Raw genomic sequence first — 24,636 nt, 5'->3', positions numbered from 1 at the left:
CTTAATTTTAAATTCTACTCTACTGCATGTTAAAAATGGATTGTTTGCCTTGGCCACACCTCCCCCGTGCACCAGCGCACTTTGGACACCCCCCCTGTTTTCAGCCCCGTTTTCCTGCATGATGTTTTCCTAGTGTTTCCCCACTTCTTCTGATTGTGTCGTCCGCATAGGGTCCGGAAAGAACTGTTCGTTACACTATTGTTGCAAAACTTGAAGATATTTTTAAATTGAGTATGGAAGTACAGTGTTCATTTTTTAAAAATAAAATGGAGAAGCTGATATTTCAGCAACTTTATTTTGGGTAGTTGGATAACAGTTAGAATGAATATGTGTCAGAAATACTTACCAGACACCTGCAGTGTCACAGCATCACTGCTTTCAGAGGGAAGTGATTTTCTTCTATGTTGACCTCTACAGGTATATTTTCCACTGTCTGACTGAGCAGCAGAGGAGATTGTGTATCTGTTTCTGTTACTGTTGCTGAAACTGGCCTTGTTTACAGGAAGCTCCTGTCCATCTCTGTACCATTTATAGATCCACTCAGCAGAATCCATCTGAATCGCACACTTCAGAGTCACTTTCTCTGTGGTGAATATATCTGTCCATCCAGACTCCAACGTCAGCACAGGTTTAGGTAGAGCTGTGAATATTAGAGGGTCAGAAATGTTGAGTTATGTAGATATGAGACAAGATAGATGTTTAAGTTGTAATTCAGTGCACTGGAGTTTTATCTTGCCATAATGTAAAGAAATCCTAGAACACACTCCATAGCCACCTAAATATCCAACATAAATTCCTATTCTTTCTCTCCTCTTTTGGGGACCACTGAAGATATGCAGGAACTCAGGATTAAATGCCAACTACTAAATTGAAAATATTACAGTAATATATTAATTTCATTTCTAATCTTAAACATTTTACCTTTTAAAGTGTTTTTATTTAGTGTGGTTTTGGTTATAACATATTTTATGAGCAAGCAGGTTATATGAGAAGCAAATGACTAGTGAGAGGGGAGAGAAAACATTCAATGACACATTTCATTTTTCATATTCTTAGATTAAATTCCTCTCAAATGCATTCGTTCTAGACCTAAGAGTTCAAGTTGTTTTGTAATATCTGTATAAGGCAATCTGTCCAAGCAATTATTACTGTTACTCATGATGATCTTTCTCTAAAGGTTCAGTGTGTTTATGTGATATGATGACCAAGATTGAACACAATATTCCAATTTAAGGTCTTACTAACGCATTGAAAAGTTTGAATATAACTTCCTTGGATTTTAAATTCTGCTCTCTTAAATGTGAAAGTAAAAAATGAAAAACAAACATAAATTGAATGTTTTAAAGTTAATCTTTGCTCAGGACACAAGGGCACTTCTATAATCCTTTAAACCAGAATAAAATAAAAAATAAAGGAAACAAAATGAGTTAAAAGAAACATACTCCCTATATTGTTTCCTGTGCTTCAATACAGTATTTCAGTATGAAACAATACTACAAACAATGCAATAGGCCAAAATACTGTAGCTCCATTTTATAATCAATCTTCATCCCTTACAGAACAGTTAATAAAGACTTTAGACATTGTTGCTTAAAATGGAGTTGATAACAAACATTTGTGAAGTATAACAACAGCCAAATAAAATTAACCTCCGCTGTCAGGATTTTAAAATAATTCCAGAAGTAATTTACTCATATAAACTCTATATGCCATACATAATCCTGCTCTCTCCCTTTTTTCATCACTTCTCCTCCGTATCTCCACCTTTGCAGCTACCCCTTGTTAACTTCTCACTCTACATGAGGGGCCCAGTCTCTTCATCCTATGGCCAGGGGGCTGATCCTCAGTCAAGCAGGTTGAGGCAAATTTGTGATTGTGTTGTTATTCCTAGGAAATGTGTATTCTGAATGGCAAAACAGGAGGGCATTTTTAAATTAAGTATGAAAATACAGGGATTAACTTGGGAAATCAAACAGAAAAAACACTGAAATTTCAGCACTTTCAAGTTAGGGAGATGGATAACAGAATGAATAGGTGTCAGAAATACTTACCAGACACCTGCAGTGTAACAGCATCACTGCTTTCAGAGGGAAGTGATTTTCTTCTATGTTGACCTCTACAGGTATATTTTCCACTGTCTGACTGAGCAGCAGAGGGGATTGTGTATCTGTTTCTGTTCCTACTGCTGGAACCGGCCTTGTCTAAAGAAAGCTCCTGTCCCTCTCTGTACCATTTATATATCCATTCAGCAGAATCCATATTAATTGTACACTTCAGAGTCACTTTTTCTGTGGTGAATATCTCTGTCCACCCAGACTCCAGAGTCAGTACAGGTTTAGGTAGGGCTGTGAATAATTAGAGAGTCAGAAAAGGTGTTTTTTAATGTTAATACAGATTTTATAGTACATGTGGGTTTTTTTTTTGTCTAAATGCAAAAAAAAGTCCCCGAACAGCTTACTGTCCATGTGTTTTTTTTTTCTTTTTCTTTCTCTGGCAGAGAAACACAGGGCACTAAAGTAATGCATGAACACAGGACAAAATATCACTTATATTCATTTTTACTTTAGGACTGTAGGATTTTTAGGTTTAGAACTTCAAATGTAAACCTAAAAATTTAAATTTTTAATCTCAAAAGTCTTTTATATTGTCAACGGTTTTATGGATCATATAGTATATGAACATGCAGATTGCATAAAAAAACATCACAAATATCCAAACAAAATACCCGTCAAGTAGTTAGTATCCAAGTGACCCAAGTACTATATCTCATACAGCATTTTCTTGAAGAAAGCCAGAGTATTAGTTAAAAAAAACAAACACAACAGCACAAACATAGTTGGTTATAAAATAAATCAGTGTCAGAAAATACCTACCGGACACCTTCACTGTAAAAGCATTGCTAGTTTCAGAGAAAAGTGTGTTTTTTCTGTTTTCCCCTATACATGTATATTTGCCACTGTGTGACTGCTCAGCAGAGAAGATTGTGTATGTGTCTCCATTTCTCTTACTGGGGACTGTTTTGTCTACAGGAAACTGCTGTCCATTTCTGTACCATTTATAAATCCACTCAGTAGACTCCCCCTCAATCTCACACTTCATAGTCACACTTTCTGTTATGAATATCTCTGTCCATCCAGACTCCAAGGTCAGTGCTGCCTGTGGTCGAGCTGCACATAAGACAAGATTAAAACTACCAAATAAAGCAGTTGTATATTGAAATAACATCCACAGTATCAAACATTAAGATAACATCAAGATGTAAGGATGAATCATTTTATTAATTAAATTTGTTACCTATGATTTCTATATGCAGAGAATTACTGTGATAAGTGTAATAGAACACATTTCCCCTTCTAGCTCGACACCAGTACTCTCCACTGTGGGACAGAGCAGCAGAGCTAATGGTGTAACTGGACCCATCAGTCCTACTGCTGTCATTGTTGAGCAGGACTGCTCCCTCTGTGTCTTTATACCAGAGATACTTCCAGCCAACAGAACGTCCCCCAGTGTCACATTTCAGGGTAATTCTGTCTCCTGTGTATATTTCTCCATGGGAGAAACCAATGTGCAGCATCCACCTGGATGATGTGACGGCAGCCATAGTGCGCCAGAACGCTCACCACACATCAGCTATCAGTGGGGAGGAGAGCAGAGTAATGAAGCCAATTCATAGATGAAACATTACTGAATGAAATAAAACATTACTACAGATGATTCATCTACAGTAAAAATGCTCCAATGAAGACCATGCAATACAGTACTATCTAAAAAAGATTAAAGAATGCTACAGTTTCAGACTAAAATGTACAATTTGATGTTTTATGTATTGTTCCTATTTTTACCAATATGTGATTTTATAAAACAACAGTCCAATTTCGAGTACAGGAGTTATATGTTTATGTAAAGAGAAATTATGATTTGGCCGAACATTTCCTTCCTGAAAACAACTCTCCACATACATATGAGTTTACTTTGTTTTTCCACAAATTATCACTACATGGGATGATTATCTATAACACATTTGATAATCAGTACTAAAACACATCCAATGAACACAGAAAAAGGAATCCTTTGTCAATCCATATTCAGTTAAACAGAAATCAGCCTTGTTGCATTTTAGTCCAGTTCTCCTCTTTATCTCAAAAGGTTTTTATTCCTGTTGGAGGGGGTGACGTTCTGTCTAGGTACAGTAGGGGCCACTTCTTGTCAAGCACTCTAAGCTTCAAAACATTCCCTAAGATGGCAGGGATACCTTAAGAACAAGGCCTAACGCAAATCACCTAACAGAGAAATGTGAATATTTAATGAATATCTATATATTTGCATAAGCTCTCCTGCCTGAAGTGAAGTTCTATTCTATAGCATTACGAGAGATTGAAGATAAAATTTAAATATTTATACAGATTCTTACCATGTATATTTAATTTTAAAGAATCACTGTATTCAGAATAAGAGCCTGTACTCCTATTCTGAGCGATACACCTGTACTCTCCACTGTGTGACAGAGCAGCAGAGCTGATGGTATAACTGCATCCAGCAGTACTTCCACTGTCACTTGTGGGCAGTTCCTGTGTGTCTTTGTACAGGAAATAATTCCAGCCTTCAGAACCTTCCCCAATTGCACAGGTCAGGGTGACACTGTCTCCCGTGTATATGTCTTTACTGGAAGGTTCACGAGTCAAGATGGGCTTATGATTGATTTCTGAAAAAGAAGTTAATTTTATTATTATTATTATTATTATTGAAAATGTTTTCACCCTTTTCTATATTTAATCTATACAGGAAACATTTTAAAGTCTTTTTTAAAACATCACATATCTCTTGCTCCTATTATGAGCCAGAAACTCACTATTACAATGGCAACATGAGAAGCAGTGATGTGTAAGGCTGTCTGTCCTGTTTTTTTTGGTTTAAGTCTATAGTTCACATTCCTATGCACATACTTTAAGTGAAGCAAACAAACATATAAATAGTTTTGTTAACTGCAATGTTAATATTTAATGTATTATTATATAATCCTAACATCATGTCCCAAGGCCTACTATCATCTCAAATCATACAGTATATACTGTACTGTAAATGGCTTTCAGGGGTACTGGCCAGTCCAGTTAACACTATTATCTCTAAGTATTCATTTATTGTCTAAATAGCTGACTGGTTGAGGGGGTTACGGGCCAAGTAAACAATGAGATCTTATCGTTTAAAATGAACCAGTATTTTTTCAATTAGTACAGTACTTTCAATTGAGAAATAAAATAAGAATATAACTATTTATTTGTATAAATATTTTAGCATATGTATTTGCATTTGCCAGAATGCTACTGTACTGTATATACACTATATTATTTCTGCTAAACACATCCTGTAAAGCAAAGAGTAGGAAAAAGGAAAGGAGATATGATACAAAATATCAGGTCACTAAATTTAACCATGATTCCCTAAAGAAGAAGAGTCATTATTGTCACCAGGTGCAGATTATTAAATATATCAGTGGTGTCAATGTGCCGATCAAAACCAGAATTCCATGACTCCACCATGTCTCCTGAGAGAATACTGTATATACTTAACAGAAGTCTTTCTGTTTCTTCCAGTTCCTCTTTAACTGAAACATGCTTCATTTGGACTGCTAAGTGGACAAAAGATTGTGGTGACTACTTTATTTACTTTCAGAAAATCAAAGTAATACTGTTGGCTATATTCCCTCTCATTTCCAAAAGTAGCCACTCCCTCTGGAATAGTATACCCATGAAAACTGATAGAATTGCAGCTGGAGCTGAATACTTAAGCATCAAGTCTAGGATGCAACAATGTCTTTAAAACTTTATTGAATTAAATACAGATTTAATGAATGGCTCAAGGAGACACCTAGATCAGTGCTCTCAGCATACCTCAGCATACCTAGCCACTCTGTGCTCTACACATCTTATTTCATAATAATACCTTGTAACTGGTTAATTGCCTGTCACCTGTTTGCTTTTGTTCAAAATGTTCACATTTTGTGAGAACTGTTACAAACACCAATTATTCTTAATATATATATATTTTCCTTTAGCTGCTGAATTGTTTAGGAATTGTTTGTCTTTAAAGTGGTGGCTGGCTTTTGGAAATTCCCTTTAAGTTGCTGAAAAGGTGAATAAACTGTTGGTTAATAAAATGTCTATCCTGTTTCAAAAGTGGTAATTTCTCTACCACTCCCCCTCTTCCGTGCACCCAGCTGCTTATCTCTGGCTTCCTGAATATCCCACAACCTACAGTAGCCTCTCAACTCTTAGAGCCAAGACAAGTCTCCTCAAGCATGTTTCTTGAGACCTAACCTATTTCTTCTCTCCTACTCAAACTCCCTCCTGTATTTTATAAACCTATAGAACCTATGGTCTCTGATTTTCCCCTATTTGAGAACATAAAATCCCCTCAGGATTTATTACAATATCCATACCCAGCAACTATCTGTGGACCCCTATCAGGTCATATGGACCTGATAGGTAGCAGCAGTACAAGACCTTTCTCAGTTAATACCATTTGACCAGGCCAGCTCTACCTTCTTCTTGACTACATGACTGGCAGGCCTCACTCCAACAACCAATCTACTGTAGCTACTGTATTACTTCACTTCTCAATGTCCCTGTCTGATATAAAGTCTAGAGTCTAATCAGAAAGAGATATGATGGCTTGTCTTAGAAGACTACTGTCTCTTTGACCCTATTCAATGCATGAGTTCTTAGTCTGAAACATATCTAACCTAGACAGGTGACCGCTAGCCTTCCAAGACACTTCTGATAGTCTTGAGCTCATCCCACTGGACTCTCAGATGTTCTCTCCCCCCTCTGTGCTCTGTTTTCTTTGAAGAGATAGACTAATTAAGCTATGGTTGCAGCATACTGCTGTAATATCTGAGCTTAAATTACTTTCATGGGAAAATATGCATTCCAAACTCACTCATTGCCTTTTCTCTGATAAGCTTTAGAATTTTATGATGCTGTGCTTCTTATGTTCCCTTACCTGATTCTTGAGCAGAGCAAGTCAATGCCCTCAGAACTAAAAGGCAGAAATAAGACAGTAAGAACCAATTTGTTAATACACTGTGAGCTTTGTATTAACACAGACCAGGAATAGCTATGTACACACATTGACTTGTTTTCTTTAGTACATTAGACAAGCCAATAATAGTATTTAAATAATAGTATTAAACTGTGTATGTGAAACCATGGTTAAATTTTCAAAGTTAAGTTATTATCATGTGTACTCCAGGAAAACAATCTGCTTAAGATCATTGAAGTTCCTTATTCAATAAAAGAAAAAATAGTCATAAAATTCCACTTCTTTATGCATACATAATAAAAAATAAGATATATTTCATTACACTGTATTATTATTCATACATAAAGGGAGAAATATGTTTTTCTATTACATACAATAATCAGTGATTCAAGAATTGAACAGAAGATGGCACAAGCACCACATCTGTATCATCTTTCTATGTACAGATGTAGCCATTCGAAATGGCTTTATTATTTTTATAGATCACAATGTGTTAAATGATATTGTGTTAAAAGACATGAAGGAGCAAACGTGAATACTGTCAACAGTGGGAGTAAAAACCAGTTTAATTCTGTTCAATTCAAAATACTTTATTCATCGCCATAGGGCAATTAAAAACAAGCCTTTACAACAAGCCTTAAAGTGTAATCATATATATGTATTATAATTATAATTGAGAATAACAAAGTGGTATTAAAAAGATCACTGAAACTGATCATTATTAACAATAATAATTAACAATTTATTATTAATAAATAATAATTTCAAACTTCTTGTATTTTGTTCAGGGTCATTTGTTTTCTCCGGTTTCATAAACTTCACTTTCTTATTAAAATGCCTATTTTAAATAGTATTTATGAGACACGATGTTTCAGATGTCAATATCTTTGCTAAAAAATTACACAGAGCCTTCAGACTACAGGCATTTTAAAGATCACAATTTTTATTGCATTACTATTACTTTTATTTAAACAAAATCTACAACCTGGTTGCATTTTTAGAAACCTTAGTTTGAATAATGCGGGTCCCAAGTATAAGGGAGTTCATAATGTGAAAATGACTATTCAACTGTCCTGCACCCATTGCTTGCTTAGATGTACTGGATAGAGATTAGAAAATGGATGGAATTAAATGTATGTACTGTATGTGCAACGTCTGACCATATAAAGCAGAGTGATCGCTTTTTCACAACAGCACACATTATGCTAATTTTTTTATGTATCAGTCGAAGCGTTCTGAAGTCTCTTGAAAACTTTAAAAAATGTAACATACAGTACCTGTTATACTGTATGGCACGATGGGTAACTGATTCTTTTATTTTTTTAAAGAAAATCAAAAATAAGAAACAGTGACATGCCCCTGCGTAAGAAAAAGTGTTTAGATAGTTTAAAACCCACTTTTATGCAAGTTAATCTGGTGATTTTTCTTCGTCATGAACAGCTTAGAATCTCTGTGTAAACTGTATATATTTGTTTACTTTTTAATTTAACCTTTAATTTAAAACGTTTAATTTCGTAAACACAACACGCATTTCGTACAGAAAAAAATCATATTCTCCAGTCTTCCCGTGGTGTGAAGCAGATCAGCAGGTCACTAAGAAAATAGCACACCGCCCACTGAGCTCAGTCAGAGAAGCCTGGCACACCAAGGGCACCAAGAACGTCTGCCTTTTAAACTAATCAAACAATGTAAATCATTTTGTTTAACTTCAAGTCTTTTAATTATCATTTAACACATCTTTCTTAGCAGTTACTTTTATTTTTGAAACCATCGTTAAACAAAGCAGGAATTTATTAGATAAGATAAGATCACTTTATTAGCCATGTACAATTTCTTGTATTAGGAATTTGTCTTTTCGCATACCCCAGCTTGCTCTCCATGAGACACACAGACGGGAATAGAGAAGCTTGGGGCCGGAGCGCAGAGTCAGGCATTTATATGGAGCAGTTGGGGTTAAGGGCCTTGCTCAGGAGCACAACGGAGTAGGATTCCTCTGCCGGCCACAGGATTTAAACCGACAACCCTACAGCCACAGGCGCTGAACCTTAGACACAGAACCACCGCTATGCACCTATTGTACTTCCTAATGACATTACACTTGGAAAGAATATACATTTTGATCGTTTTAAATGTTTTATAAATTTTAGAAAAGTTACATCTGCACAAACACCACAAACTATTCTCGATTATATATTTCTGAATGTTATGTCACAGTTACTTGAATATTTTATATACATCTAAATAAGAAAGTTAGGTGTTAGCATAAACTATTGGAAATCAATAATTAATATTCCAATTTGCACCTTAATAAATTGTTGCACTTCTTCCACATCTTGTAAAAATATTAATTTACAAGACTTTGTTCAAATATGTTAAATCTATTAGAAAATAAATAAAATACAAACATAATAAAATAAAAAATGAAGGTAAAATATAAAAAAAAATTAAATATTGTACTAACTAAACAATAATTAGTAACGATGTTAAACAATGTAACTGTTTATATAAATTAAATATATTACCTAAAGAATAAAGTGACATAGTGGTTAGCATGCTTTTTGTGTCTTTTTTCAGAAATACAACAGTAGCACTTGATGTCTCAGTGGCTTTCAAAATTAAATAATGCATGCAAATACAAAGATACAAAGGAATACAAAGGAATGAACAAATACAAAGGAATAAACCTATTACTTGTTCCTTTGCAGCCTACGCATGCTGACGCAGCTACCCACCTGAACTACTACCAAATACAAAGATGACTACTTATCCATTTCTAATCGTAGCACAGAGGTTAACATTGCTGTCTTACAATGCTGGTGCCCTAGGTTCAATTCCTGAAGTAATGTGTATGTGGACTTTGTACTGTATGTTCTCTTTGGGTTCACATGGGTTTCCTCAGTTAATCTGGTTTCCTCTTGGTGTGAGTGTGTGTGTTTGTGTCTGAGTATCTGCCATGACACTAGTGTAATGTCCAGGGAGTATCCTGCCTTGCGCCTGTTGCTTGTTGGAAAAAGCTACAGCTTCCCTGTAGTGGATAAAGAGATTTGAAAATAGAGGGGACTAAAGATACTGTGTAACTTCACACAGTGAACTTCTATGACAAGCATAGCTAGTGCTGTCTCTGGTGCATTCTTCTGCAGGTAAAATTTCACATTTTAATGAATAAGAAAATTAGATTGCTCAAATTTCTAATTACGTATTTTACGTCAACACAAAGTAGTTGCTCTCTGAAAATGTTTTTCTTGTTTGTTTTGGAAACCTTGATTGTAATTTATTTGAGAGGTCAAAAAGCATTTATTTTATATTTGTATTTCTGCTCCAGAGAAATTACACATTTCCAACATTCCTCTTTTTGGTGAGATTTTAACTCTGTTCTCAGGTTCGTATTTAGACTATAAATCTTACATTAATTACTTACAGTAAATCCTCATGTTTTCCTTCCCCTTACCACAAAACATATACAGCATAAATACATTGTAGCTAGGATTCACTTTTTTCTCTCTCACCCGCTGCAATTCTGACACAGAATGGTTAAAAACGGGAACAAGTCAGGCAGCCAGATGACTATGACTAAAATAGAAGAATTTTTACCTCAAACGTTTGCCCACAAACTAACAAGCAGACATAAATTAAATAACAATACAAAATGTATTTGCAAGAATAGTTATTACAAATGTTTAAAAAAATGTACTTGCAAGATCACAGTAATGCACTGTTATATTAAAACTAACACTCCTTGGGCACTACACTGTGAGGAATGCTGCCGACTACCCCCCTTTCCCAAAACTTCACAGGGGCAACGTCTCAAAGCTAATTCACAGCTAGATACAATTTTATCTTGTGAAACAGAAAATCCAGACATTTGGCAACATATTTACTAAAATTATCCATCTCAGTAATCTCATTGTGTCAATCTCACTGTGCGCTCCTGTGCTCACTCAGTCTTCACACTCCCAGTACAATAAAAACCCTGTGTTTTCAAGTGTGAGATATATGTTGTAACTGTTAATGTAATGACGAATATAATTGTGATTCTCTCACACTAAAATACTACGCAAGCTACTGTATATTCACATTTCTGATAATTGTACATATCAAATATTAATATTAATAATAACATGAATGAACCTCCAGACCATGACCAAGATGGACAGAAAGAGCTCTGGACGGATTGGTTCATGCAGCCAGCACATTATCCCCTCGCACTAGGGGGAAGGGAAAGTACTGGTGGGCTTTTATTTCATTCTCCATCACTATTCCCAACCCCCACCCCCCGGACAAACATAGGTGATAAAGGTGATACAAATTCATTCAAAAGGGTGTGGAGTGTTAACACAGACTCTGCAAACAGAGCCGCTTGTAAGAGCAAGGTGACTTTCTGCTCAATTGATTGAAAGCTGCAGATGAAACAGATTTTAAATTATTCAAGAAAAATTATCTGTTTGTAAAAATCAAATACTTTGCAAACAGTACACAACTTCCTTAAAGGTACCTTTTTTTCTCTCGTGCAAACACATCAAAGGTTTATTTGTTTTATAATTTCTAAACTTGAGCAGTATGCCTTTAGGAACTCATTTATAGCATAATCATAACAGAGTTCCCCCGTGTGTTCAGTACTGAGAAGAAGAAGTACAATTGTAAGTGTGCTATTAGTTAAATAATAGACGATTGTGTTCATCTATTATTGTGACTTAGTTGAAGATCAGACCACATTTTTATGAGTAATTAATGCAGAAATCCAGGTACTTTCAAAGGGTTCACAAACTTTTTCTTGCAACTTTATACTTTTTGCACTTTATTACTGAACAGCCACCTTTGCTGTTCAATGTTCTCTCCTGCTGCCTTCCTGATCTCCCCCTGTCCCGTTCTCCCAATAAACCTATCCAGCAGCTGAACTAAAGAACTCCACCAAAACCATTTCAAACTGCTCAACTGAACAAAACAACAACAGGACCTAAGCTTACATTAATATTTCAATCAGCATTGCACCTTTTTTACAAGAATAATGGCAAGTGTTCTTATTACATATTCTTCAAAAAGTATAAAACAGGTTTTTATGAATTATATAAACTTTGTACAGTTAGAACAAGCACATCAAAACTTTTCCAAAATAACCACCCCAAGTTTCTGAGGTAGAGACTTCGATGCATAAAATGTTTATGCAGACGGTAGAATACTGTTTATACAGTACTTTGTATTTTTTATATTTAGCTACCAGTTACTGTATATACATTAGGTATATTCCCGATGGGACCTTTAAAGGCTTTAAAGCCACTACAGTAATTTTAGGTTAAATTATCATGATTATTCATTACTGAAATTTACATTAAGGCACAATATAGATTATCTCAATGCGGATGCAAGCCTGAATGAATTATATTTGTTCACAGCAAGCCACAGTAGAATAATAAACTATTTTTCATATATTGAACTGAGTAATTTTGTTTTTTTAATATTACTGTTACAATAACTACTGTACTATACAGTTTAATATTGATAAAAGTCGAAACATTAAACATTATACAACTTAAATTCTATAATGAAAAGACTGTCGCTCAGCATTGTCATCAAGCATTTTCTGGCGACAGACCAAATGTTTCTACACACCAAGTTCAGCTTTCACTGCTCCACCTGTTGGTTTTACATAGTAGTGCAGTCCTTTAACTGAATATTTTTGTAAAGGTGCAGTAAAACGCAGCGCCTGCACTGCAAAGTACTGTATTATCCCGTGTGCATTCTGAATGGCTGGATCTGTTTTTGAGCTCATGCCTACATGACTGGTAGTTCCTGTATTTTTGCTTTCAGGGTCCAGTCTTCTTTTTCTTGCAGAATGCAGTGGTCAAACTACTACATTTGATATTCCAGAAATATTTTACTCTGAAACTGGTTTTATAATATACAGGTCCAAGTTGATATAATTTTGACCTCTTCTATCGTTTGAAATTTAATTATTTTTACAGGCACACATACAAGCAGACAGAGTGAACGTATGTGACATGTTTGAGAGTTATTCGAGAATTTGTTAGTAAAAAAATAGAGCAAACAAAGGAGAAGGAGAAGAAAAAACAGATGCTAAAAGTGGGAATAGGAAAGAAAAAACTACAATAATATTAAGGTGGGTAGCTGCGTCAGCATGCGTAGGCTGCAAAGGAACAAGTAATAGGTTTATTCCATGCTGAAAAAAAAGAAGAAAGAAAACACGTCCGAAACACACATTAATTTACAAATGTGCTGAATTCCTTGACACTGCAACCTTTTGACTGGATATTACATCTTTCTCAGACTTTCTGGGGATGGGAGTTGGGGCTATTGTCTCCCTTCCTCAATTTAACATCTGATACGTCCCCATTATCGCCATGGGGTTTAAGAGATTATGAATATAAAGTTAATATTTAATACTGTGATATATCAGATTAATAAATATGTCTATATAATATACAGTATGTATTCATTTCATTCAAGTAGCAGGGAATACTTTTAATTATTTAAGATTTTAATTATAGAAATATATTAGACAGTGACTTTAAAATGTTCATATTTTAAAGAGCAGATTAAAACCAAAAATTACTTAGCTAAACCTGCATTAGTGACTATTGGTAATGTGTATTAATGGAGAGAGGAAATAAAAGCCCACACCCAGTTTCCCTCCTACTGCAAGGAGATGCAGTTCCTGTGCTACAGTACATTAGAAAAGTTAAACTGAAGTAAGTGCACTACAAGTGCAACTTAGTTGTTCTAAATGCTGTATGTTTGTAAAATACTCAATTGCCATTTCTGTTTAAGTGCATCTTTAAATTTCCCTGCTCTTTATGAGCATCTTGGAGATAGTCTGTAGGCTTATTCATATTATTACTCAAATTTGATTATGAATATTATTATTAATATTTGACCTACTCTGATATGTGCAATTATCAGAAATGTGAATACAGTTTGAAGATTATTTTATTTTGAGAGAATCACAATTATGTTTGCCATTGTATTAACAGAAGAGGAAGAGGTGCTAGTGGGGCCAGCAAGGGGCGCTCACCCTGCGGTCCTTGTGGGTCCTAATGTCCCAGTATAGTGACCGGGACACTATACTGTAAACAGGCACCGTCCTTCAGATGAGACGTAAAACCAAGGTCCTGACTCTCTGTGGTCATTAAAAATTCCAGGGATGTTTCTTGAAAATAATAGGGGTGTAACCCCGGCGTCCTGGCCACATTTCCCATTGGCCCTTACCAATCATGGCCTCCTAATAATCCCCATCTATGAATTGGCTTCATTACTGTGCTCTCCTCCCCACCGATAGGTGATGTGTGGTAAACGTTCTGGCACACTATGGCTGTCGTCACATCATCCAGGTGGCTGCTACACATTGGTGGTGGCCTGTAAAGCACTTTGAGTGGAGTGTCCAGAAAAGCGCTATATAAGTGTAAGCAATTATTATTATTAATATTATTATTATAACAGTTAGAAAAGATACAGAATACAATTAAATATACAATACAGAAAACAATTAAAACATATCTGAGATCTTTTAATAAATAAGTTATTAAACCTACTGTATGTCACACCTGCATATGAGATCACTTTTTTTTTTGGAAGATATGACACTTTTGTGATGACACTCAAAATGTGAAGACTTTTGCACCAGGGCGCTACTGTATTTAACACAGTGAGATTACTCAGCCGGATAACATTAGTAAATATATTGACAAAAGTCTTGATCTTTGGTTTCACGAGGCAAGACTGAATTGTATTCAGCTGTGAATTAGCTACTGTATGTGAAGCTGGCCCTGTGAAGCTTTTGGGAAAGAGATTTAATGGGCAGTGTACACTACTGTGTAGTGCCCACAGAGTGTTACAGTAGTTTTAATATATAAGTGCATACTGTGATCTTTATCTTGCCTTTTTTAAACATTTATTAAACGTTTGTAATTGCTATTGCTATTATTGCAAATACAGTTTGTATTGTCCTTGAGTTTGTGTCTGCATGTTTTATTTGGCTTTTATGTTGCTTTTTTATGTTGCTCCTCACTTTCACTTTGCCATAACTATAGTGGAGATTTCAATTTTCTGGGCTGGTGCTGGATCTCTAGGCACATGTGCACTTGGGCTTGTTTTAGTTTTTAGAGGTCCTGTGTATTACAGGTGCTGTGTAGGGGTAATTGCGGGTGTGTCTGTCATGGCATTCAGCTTACAGGATTTTACTCTGTGCCAGACTTTGGAGCAGTTTGAGAAATGTCACAAGGCATATATTTTATATATGCAGGTTTAGTAGGTTTCTTCTAGTCTCTTGGTTTACCTGAGGATATCTGAGAGATAACTTCCCTGAGCTCTTTTAAATCTAGACTCAAAAAGCTTTTTTTAAAAAAGATCAGACTTCTTGTGACTTTAGTGTGTTATAGCAAGACATAGAGATACAGTATATGAAAGTGCCATTACATGCTTTGCATTTATAGTCCCCTGTTATTACTGGGTTTGTTAAGGTAGGGGTGCAACCTACAGTATTTTGTTAATTTTTTACATATTTTAGAGACTTCAGAATGCCTCGATCAATGGGTAACAAAATGTAACATAATACGAGCTTTAGTATAAAAGCTATTGAGCATAGAACATCTTTCTAGATAGAACATAGAACATCATCTGTAAGAAGAATTGCATATGTAGTTTATTATTATCTGAATACTACAGAAAATACAGAAAGAGTTTCACAAATTAAAGAGAGGTTGAACCCAATATTCATACAAGATGCATAAAATTGTAAAGGATTTTGAGTTTGTGTTGTTCTGCTTTATATGGTGAGGTTTTTGCATACATACTTAGCTTTTGAATAATAATTCTCACAATAGGGATGCGCTTTATACAAGCCTATGCATAGTTGCGCATACACAAAAAAATAAAAATAAGGTTTTTAAAATGCAAACAGATACTAGATGTTATTTAAATAAAAGTTGTGAAAATTTTCCATGGGTTTTGCTTGCAAAGTTATTGACACCTGTAACTTTGTGTCTCAAAAATAGGCATTTTAATAGAAAGAGTGTTGGACTACCATACAGTACATTCACTTTAACTAGGTAAATTTAAACTAAATTCTTAATTTTTAAAATGTATATATTTATGGAGAAGAAAACATAAAACCTCTTAGCTTACATTCTCCTCTAGCTTTTTGTTAAAGGGTTTCTCGAGGTGTTGTACAAAACAACTTAAAGCATTGAAACAAATCTCCAAGAATAGGTAAAAAAACACCAAACACTAATACAAAAGAAACCAGCAGAACTGCAAAACTGCAAAGTCATAAGGAGTACATAACCCTTCTTTTCAGATTACAGTTTTAAATTGGTGTATAAAAGAGACATACTGAAGTGATGCAGGTGATAGAGGGCTTCAGTTCTGTTGAACCTATTTACTGCATGGATGCCAGAGAAACAAATGAAGGGGTACTGCAATATCCAGACAGATAACAGTAACAAACATTCCCTGGTGTTCTCTAACACACCCCAGGAAATCCAGATTTATAGGAAGTAACAGGAAGTTGGGTTTAGCTTTACTAAGCTTTCATGCTGCAGTGTTCCCAACAAGCTTTAGTTTTAAAAGCTTCATGTTTGGAGGCAGCTTGCAATGTAGTAATTGCTCCAAGTGAACATCAGTTAATCTGCTGCTATAACAACTGCACTTATTAAAAATGAAGATATATTCTACTGTCCTGAGAGTTATTGTACAAAGATGAATGACCATTTTCAATCATGTAACCTGACATAATATATATATAATATATATATAGTATATGCTGAAGAAAAATAATATTAAAAACAGAATTTAAGCAGATCAAAATAAAGTTAATTAAACAATATACAGGCTGTTAATACTTACTTATTGTTATGAGTAATCCACGCCACTTCATTTTCCTGTGCGACGCGGTCAAACAGCAACAATAATTATAAGATCTACTTCAGTTTCCTGAGTGCTTTATGTTGCAGTCTCCACTATAGGCAGTTTGTCATTTATGTTTTTTTTTTCAAAACAGCAGGTTTTTTTGTCACATTACTTATGCTCTTTGTTGCATATTCTGCTTATATTCTTTTACATACTAGACGAATTTATTCACATTTGAAGAAATAGGAAATTTATTTAATACTATTTAATCTAGCAATTTATTTCCAGAATACACACATGCAATAGAAGAAACCAGGAATTAAATACACGGACAATGATTTTGAGCTGTACACATTTCCATTTTTTTAAAGAATTACTATACCATTTCTTTCTAGCTTTCTGAGAATGCATACAGTAGGATGTAAAAGCAATTGTAGTGAAACTGTCAGTGCTGGGAACCCGATGCTTGGTTGTACAGAAGTTCTTGATATAATGCCCCAAAGAGATGAATGTCCACTGTTACAGTCTTTAGTGTGCAGTTTATGATTAGTTTCACTGCATTTCCCTGTTCTTTCATTACTTTATGATTTAATATGATGCATTGTGTGTTCTGCTGGATACACTCTTGTTGTTTAGTCATAGGTTTTACTCCATATATTGTAAGCATTACGGTTAGCTCTTTCTGAATTGGTACTCATTCAGAGTAAAACAAAATAGCTAAAACTCATGAGTGGATCTGGAGTTACATTGATGTATTTCTGCTTACAGTCCTTACAAATCTACAAGTGATGATGTGTGTTGTGAAAGTATTGAGGCAAGGCAAATAATAATAAAGCAAGATTTGTTTGAACAAAATTTGTTTTAACTTTTTCAAACATGTTTGTACCACAATCTGGTGCCAGCATAATTTATACTAAGTAGAAGCAGATCACCTGTTGTAATTTTGTGATAATGAGATAATGAGAATTATTTGTTTAGCTGGTTATGGCTCCTATAGAATGTGTGATACTGTACAGTATATTCTAAGTAGTAATGGTACCTACTGTATCTGAATCACATTAATTATTTGAATGACATGTTTATTAAATTATTCTTATTTGTCACAGGCTGTTCCTTTTCTGGAGACGTTTACATTACCAGGTAAAACCTGACCGTATTTTCAGTTCTGACACATCAACTGTGATCACTAGTTGTAAAAATGCAGCAACTGCTGGTATCCTTCTCTGAATCACATTCCCCACAAAACTGTACAAACAAGCTGCTGCCATTCAGTCTCCTGAAAATTTGCTAGCTGAAAGTGTCTGCTAGATGCTTTTCTGCATCTGGATATAGACCAGCTCCACCAGGGGGAGAATGAACAATTATGGAACTATGGAACTGTGAGTCTCAAGGATGTGCTGGATATTTCTATGAGGAGTCTTAGTGAGAGACAGGAGTTTTACATTTGTTTGATTTTGATCCCAGGAAGCAGATTAGCTGCCCGCTGTGATACAGAGGTACTTGAAAAAGCCTAGTAAGCAGCTCTAAAGGGAAATAGCCCTGTATTTTGTTTGGCTTGCTTTGCATTTTTGTCCTGTATATACTGTAACAACATATAACATCACCTGGTGTGTCTGTTATCCTGGACCTGACAGTTTTAAAAGATTCTGTTTCGGTACATCCAGCTGGGGTGTCAACCATAATAACCTATGGGTTATAACCACAATGAAATGGTTCAAGTGTATGTTAGAGACAATGCAGGCGGTCACTGAGAATGGCACTCCATGCCAAATAAGGCTATAATCCATAGCATCTATTATTAAGTGGAATGTAAAGTATTGTATATATATATGATCAAGCTTGATTTTCTAAAATCCCAAACCCTCTATTCAGCACTCATTCGTACCTCCAATTATATGGATTTCCAGAAACTTTTAAAAAATCTTTTAAAAAGTGAGAGGACTTCATTAGGCTCTTGTTTATTTGGTAGTTTAGACCTGTGTTCTAGAGGAAATAGATTTAATTATTTTAATCTCTTTATATATTACAATCTTTTGATCATTCTTGTTGCTCTGTTGCTCTTTTTTATATCTTTAAGGACATAAACGTGTTGTGTTATTGTAACCAAAACTATTCTAAATGTGGCACTTTAAAGGTTGAGGATCATTTCTTTTCTTTTCATTTAATTCCACAGTTGCTGCTACTGTATATGCTAAAGCTTTTTGGATTCTAAACACCAAGAGCCAGAACGTATTTTCAGGTGATGCATCTGATGCATCTGAGCAGGAAATGAGGAACAAGTTCTGTGGTTCAACTGAAAGTTCAGCTCGAATTATTTATTATTGCAGCAGGTGTTTTTGCAGTATATGCTCACGCTACCATCTGCACCTTAACTAGTTGGAAGTGAGAATGATACAAGTAAATAAGGCAAAGCTCTACCAGATCACCTAGTGGTGATTGAGATTTCAGCCAGTCTTTGGATCTCTGCCACAACAACTTGTTACACTTATGATCATGACTTTGATCATGACATGACTTTGCTGTGCTGAAAAGAAAGATAAAAACCTAGGTTAAATGCTATCGTTTCTGTGCTAAGGCTACCATAATATTAAAAATATAAAAAATGCTGTTTGAGGAGACCATGAGACTATTATACAAAATAAATTTGTATAACCCATGTGCAGTACTAGAGTTATTTTGTAAGACTGAAAGGAAAAGACTTAAAAATGTATGTGGTCCTTTAACCACATCCGCATCCTTTAACCCCTAATTTAAATTACCCTTTATATGGTCCTTTGAGGCAGTATGCTGCATGCAGATTGTATTTTCTCTCTATGTTTGTGTTGGTTTCCTCTGGGTGCTCCGGTCCAAAAACGTACTAGGAGTTTAATTGGCTTCTGGGAAAATTTGCTCTACAGTAGGTCTGTTGGACTGGCATTCTTTCCAGGGTGTATCCTGCCTTGCTCCTGTTGCTTGCTGGGACAGGCTCCGGCTTGCCTGCAACACTGAATTGGAAGAAGTGGTTAAAACATAGAACATTCCCCCTGACAGGGGAATTGTAGGTTTAGAGAGATCTTTGATCCTCATTTCTCAGACATGTTCCCTGAAACAGTCAGCCAGTCTTCTTTCTGTCTCACTGATGTAAATGACAGAGAATTTTCTGCAAAAAGTCAGTAAATAACTGACCACATTACCAATACGCATGAAAATTCAATGGGTGAATTTGAAGTATGAGGCACTGAGTACTGTATACTGTATGTGTGATACTGTATACATATTTGCAGGTGAGGCTGTGACTTTTGTTACAGCAAGAGGTGCCTGATGTAGATAGTTGATGGGAGGTTACAGGGACTGTGGAAATGAAGTTTGTACATATTAGGTGTTCAGCAGTATGAGATGACAGGGGGATCCAGGGAAATGATTCTAGTTGTGGTTTCATCCTATAAAATAGAGGTTAATATTGTTGATCCTAATAATAGGAAGGATGTAAGGGGTTGAAGGAAAGCACCAGTGATTCCAGTTCTGGGTGTGGGTGTGATTTTGGGTTGATTTTCTGTGACTATTTTCTGTGGTGTTAGGTAAGGGTCCTGTCAATAAAGAATAACTTTTTAAAGGCTTAATTGTGGAAGGCCTTTTCATCATTGCATGATTGACAAAATCTGAAGAACTGTGTAAAAGGGAAAGAGTAGTAGTTTAGTAGTAGTTGGAGGCAGGTGTGTGAATCAGTGGGTTTGTAATAAATAGAAAAAAATTCTGGCTGGTTGATAGAGAGTCAGCCAGACTTGCTGTAGCAGATTGTAGAACACGTTGAGTGGGAACAATTAGGATGTGTTTCACTTTTATTATCTTTTGCTGTTGTTTAATTTGATGCATCTATACATAAACAAAATGAATCAAACAGGAAATGAAGACAACTTTGTTACTGCTGTCTGAAGATGTTAGTGGTCTGTAAGTGTAGGAAACCACAGGTTTCTGAAAACGTGAAAAGTGAACCTACCATGCGAAGTTTACCTTTAGAAATGTAAACATCATTGTGAAGGCGATTCACTATTATCAAAATCTGTTTTCCAAGTTAATTGATAATGCAATAATATTATTAGTCTAGTGGTGTCGTTTTATTTGAGATATAATGTCCCCAAAAGAAGTCATTTGTTACCTATGTTGGAAAGAGATCAAGAGATCTTTGCTTTACAACAGAATGATGTGACATGCTTTGTTTTGTTTTTACTTTTTCAAAGATGTGTCCTTTTTTACAATCAAACCTAATTATAGGATTCATATGATTTTAGTGTTACACTAAGTGTCCTATTGTTATCCACATTGGAATTAAAATAATATAACTAGCTATTTTCTAACTGGTTCAATTAATTCAAGGTCAAGGGGAAGCCTAAAATGATGTCTTTGACTTGTGGGAGAAAAATGGAACACCCAGCAAAAACAAGTAGAACATACAAACCACACTACGTCCAGAATCACACCCAGGGCTCCAGCACTGTGAGGAGGCAATGCTAACTATTCTGCCACCATGCTGTACAGGCATTTGTGGTTACAATGGTTTTAGTTTCTCAGAATTGCAGCTTCGAACTAAGCTCTGTAGTTTTATTTTCTTCCCACAGAATGTTTGTACGATTTCTTTTTAGTCAAATAATAAATGAATAGAGTGTATTTAGCTGAAGTGAGGCACAGTTCAGTGTACAAATATAGTGGAAGCATTATTTCGACTCTCTTTTTATCTTCTGTTGTATTTCCAGGATTATGGGACTAGGATTGTTTGAGTGGTAATAGAACTGAGTTTCTAGCTTTCCAAAGTTATGAAACATCTCCTGTCAATCATAAACCTTATAAAAACATGCAGAAATCAGAATGCAGCTAGTGAAATAGATATTTCCTTTCACAAGAAAATACATTAATTAGCCATTATTCAGTTCTACGAACTACTTAAATCAGCTTAAATTGTATATAACATGAACTCATACAGTAGTACTATATTAATAAGCAGTATTACCCGCAAAGAAAAATAATAAATTTGAGGGACAATTTAATATATTGGGTTGCTAGGAGTTGTTCTTAAAAACAACATATCAAACATATCAAACAACTTGTATTTTAAAATACTGAATTTGCTTATTCATGATTTGGTCTGTCCTGACGCTCCTGTTTGGGACCATTGCATTGGTATAAGAGGTCGTTCTTTTTAATAAAAGAATTCGGACATCCCTGGCGAGCCTCTACCGGTTGCCCTTTCAATTCCTTCATCTGGTCTCGGGCATGGGCCAGGATGCCCACCTCCCATTTGTCAAGGGGGTCTCTTTGTACTGTAGACGGCCTGGTTTGCTCAGATCTCGGGAGCGCATAGGTAGATGCATTAGGTTTAGTTTGGGTAGCGCCCCCTTTTCTTTTGCATTTTCCCAAGGCGCAAATGCCTACCTCTGGCTTGGAGTTTTGTTGGTGCTTTGGTTTCTTTACCAAGCCTTAGTTAGTTTTAGAGCTGGTCACAGAGTACAGCTCGCTGAACACGGGAACATTTCTTCCGAGAATGAGGGGGTGTGGCAGCCCCTGTACTACGGCAGCTGTATTAACTACCGTCTGCCTTCTGAAACGGAGCCGTAGACGTGCTACCGAGAGTTTTCGTTGTTCCCCATGAATGTAGCCTACGGTGATTTTGTGGTGTTTTTCAACCTGGTGTGGTCGCACTACATCAGGGGTCACCAAACAGAGAGCGCTCCCGGAATCAACGAGGGCTTGGATGGGCTGTCATTTAACAGGATGGGTTCCTCCGGAGGATTCATATGCACCGTCTCACTTCGCGAGTTACAATCTTGTTGACAATCTTCTGTGCCTCTTTGGATTCCGACTCTGCCTGCCTCACCAACACCGACCTCACCTAGCCCTATTGGAGTCGTTCGCTACCTGCACAGGGATGTTCTCAACTTACCCATTACATGTACTCCCTTGCTACATTGAGCTCTATGCACATCTTTTCCAGTACCTCTCCCTCTACCCCAACCTTCAGCATTACATGATATACCCTGGTTTAGTCATTGGAAGTGAGGCCGATTGTGGCAGCACTGACCCTTGGCCAATGCTATCATTTCCTCAGCCAAGTGAGTTTCTTAACTAATGTATTAAAAATATGCCATCCCTTTATATTTATTGGCTTGTTTCATTGTTATTTGAATTGGTCCAATTGACCAAGGAGGCTCAACCAAGTTTATTATGCCACTGTGCTAAAAAATACTATGGACATAAGTTAAAGTGAGGTGCAAGTCCGCTAAAACCAGACAGGTGTGTCTTAATGCACTTTAATCACAATTATATTTCAAACCCAAATCACTGCTGGCTGTAGTAAAATGGAAAGACCCAGCTTGTGTTAAATATGTTATGCCAATATGTACCACATGTGCTGGCTTGCCAACTTGTCTTTTTATGCCCCTGCTGCGTGCACTCATGTGTTCTGTGGTACACCTGTGGTTTGTGGGTAAGAGTTATTTTTGAAATGGTAGGCTTTTAGATAAAAGAAAAAAACAGACATGAATATAATGTCTCACAGTGATAAAAACTAAAACTGCAATATGGTTTATCAAAGCTACACAATAAAAAATCATCAAGAAATAAAAAATGCATACCAAATTGAATGCAGTGATGTCCAATAGAAGTTGATCAAAAACATTGAAAAAGCAGAGTGACATTCAATGGACAAAAACATAACAAAAGAAAAATGTTTATGATTTTTAAGAAACCAGAAATTTAAGGGTAACAATACTGATCTGCATAATAGCTACTGTATCTTAACTCCTTTAGATCATTAGAAGATATTTATATTGTTCATTGTACATTTTCAGATGCACTGTACGAGAACAGTGATGAAAATATTTCCAGCTTCTAAAATTCAATTCAAACCAGTTGTCCCGGATTTCGGAATGGACAAACCGTGGAGAGGCATGAGAGCGGGAAAGACCCACATGCATAGCGGCAGAACGGGGGGTTAGCCCGGGCTCAGCAGTTCAGGAGTTGTATAGAAACCAAAGCCCTCAGGCAGCGGACGTGGGGCGACCTGGATGCTAGGCGGGTCTCAGGACATCCGAACGTCAATGCTGAGTGAAGGTGAATAAGTGACCCAGAAATATATAGTCCCAGAGAGAGAGACACCAGAAGGACAGCAAAGCACAGGAAACAAGGGACAGGACAGAGTAGGAGCCCCCTCTGACTGCAGAGGACGTGACACCAGTAAGAGAAACAAATCCTGGTACTGAAAACATTTTAGACAAGAGATTAGAAAATAATTTGCTGTTTGTTTACAGATTGTGCTAATGGGGTTTTTCATTCATTGGAATTTAATTCAATTTATTTTAATGAGGGGTCAAATTTTTGTCTGTGGATTTTTGTGTGAGTGTGTGCTGACAGGACAGTGTGAATTTTTTGGCAGTTTTATGGTAATTGATTGCATTTGTGTGATTAGGTAAGGATGCATTCTCACCTGCAATTGTTTTCTGAAGGTAGAATAGCTATTTTGTTTAGAATGTAATTTGCTGTTGAAGCGTTTTGCCCTTGCTAGTTTTGTACATTTTTCCTGGCTGTTATTTGTATCAGTAAAAAAAGCATCACGGAATAAAAGTTTATCTTGTGAATTTTTAGCTTTTATTTCTTTGTTGGATATTTGTCTTTTAAAGAGAGTGATTTCAGTTATCCCTTAGTCATCATGTAACAACGAGTTTCATTGCATGCAAGGAACAATGCAATCAAAGAAGTTAATATAACACA

The 24,636-nt window shown here is 35.9% G+C and overlaps 1 protein-coding gene across 1 annotated transcript in view; it reads right to left on the bottom strand.

Moving 5' to 3' along the window:
• The window catches only part of LOC102697084 (Fc receptor-like protein 5), a 34,963-nt gene extending 17,964 nt beyond the window's left edge, over positions 1-16,999 (bottom strand). The window contains exons 1-6 of the mRNA XM_015342058.2: positions 16,894-16,999; positions 7,000-7,035; positions 4,412-4,702; positions 2,874-3,167; positions 2,052-2,345; positions 347-640 (exon numbers count right to left, since the gene is read on the bottom strand). Coding sequence (XP_015197544.2) covers positions 347-640; positions 2,052-2,345; positions 2,874-3,167; positions 4,412-4,702; positions 7,000-7,035; positions 16,894-16,924 — 1,240 coding nt within the window. The 5' untranslated portion in view covers positions 16,925-16,999. The remainder of the gene's footprint in view (positions 1-346; positions 641-2,051; positions 2,346-2,873; positions 3,168-4,411; positions 4,703-6,999; positions 7,036-16,893) is intronic.
• Positions 17,000-24,636: the final 7,637 nt, after the last annotated feature.

This window comes from Lepisosteus oculatus, chromosome 5 (assembly GCF_040954835.1).
Source record: "Lepisosteus oculatus isolate fLepOcu1 chromosome 5, fLepOcu1.hap2, whole genome shotgun sequence".
Taxonomy (NCBI): Eukaryota; Metazoa; Chordata; class Actinopteri; order Semionotiformes; family Lepisosteidae; genus Lepisosteus; species Lepisosteus oculatus.
The sequence above is the reverse complement of the archived record's forward strand: the minus strand, read 5'-3'. Positions and strand labels throughout refer to the sequence as shown.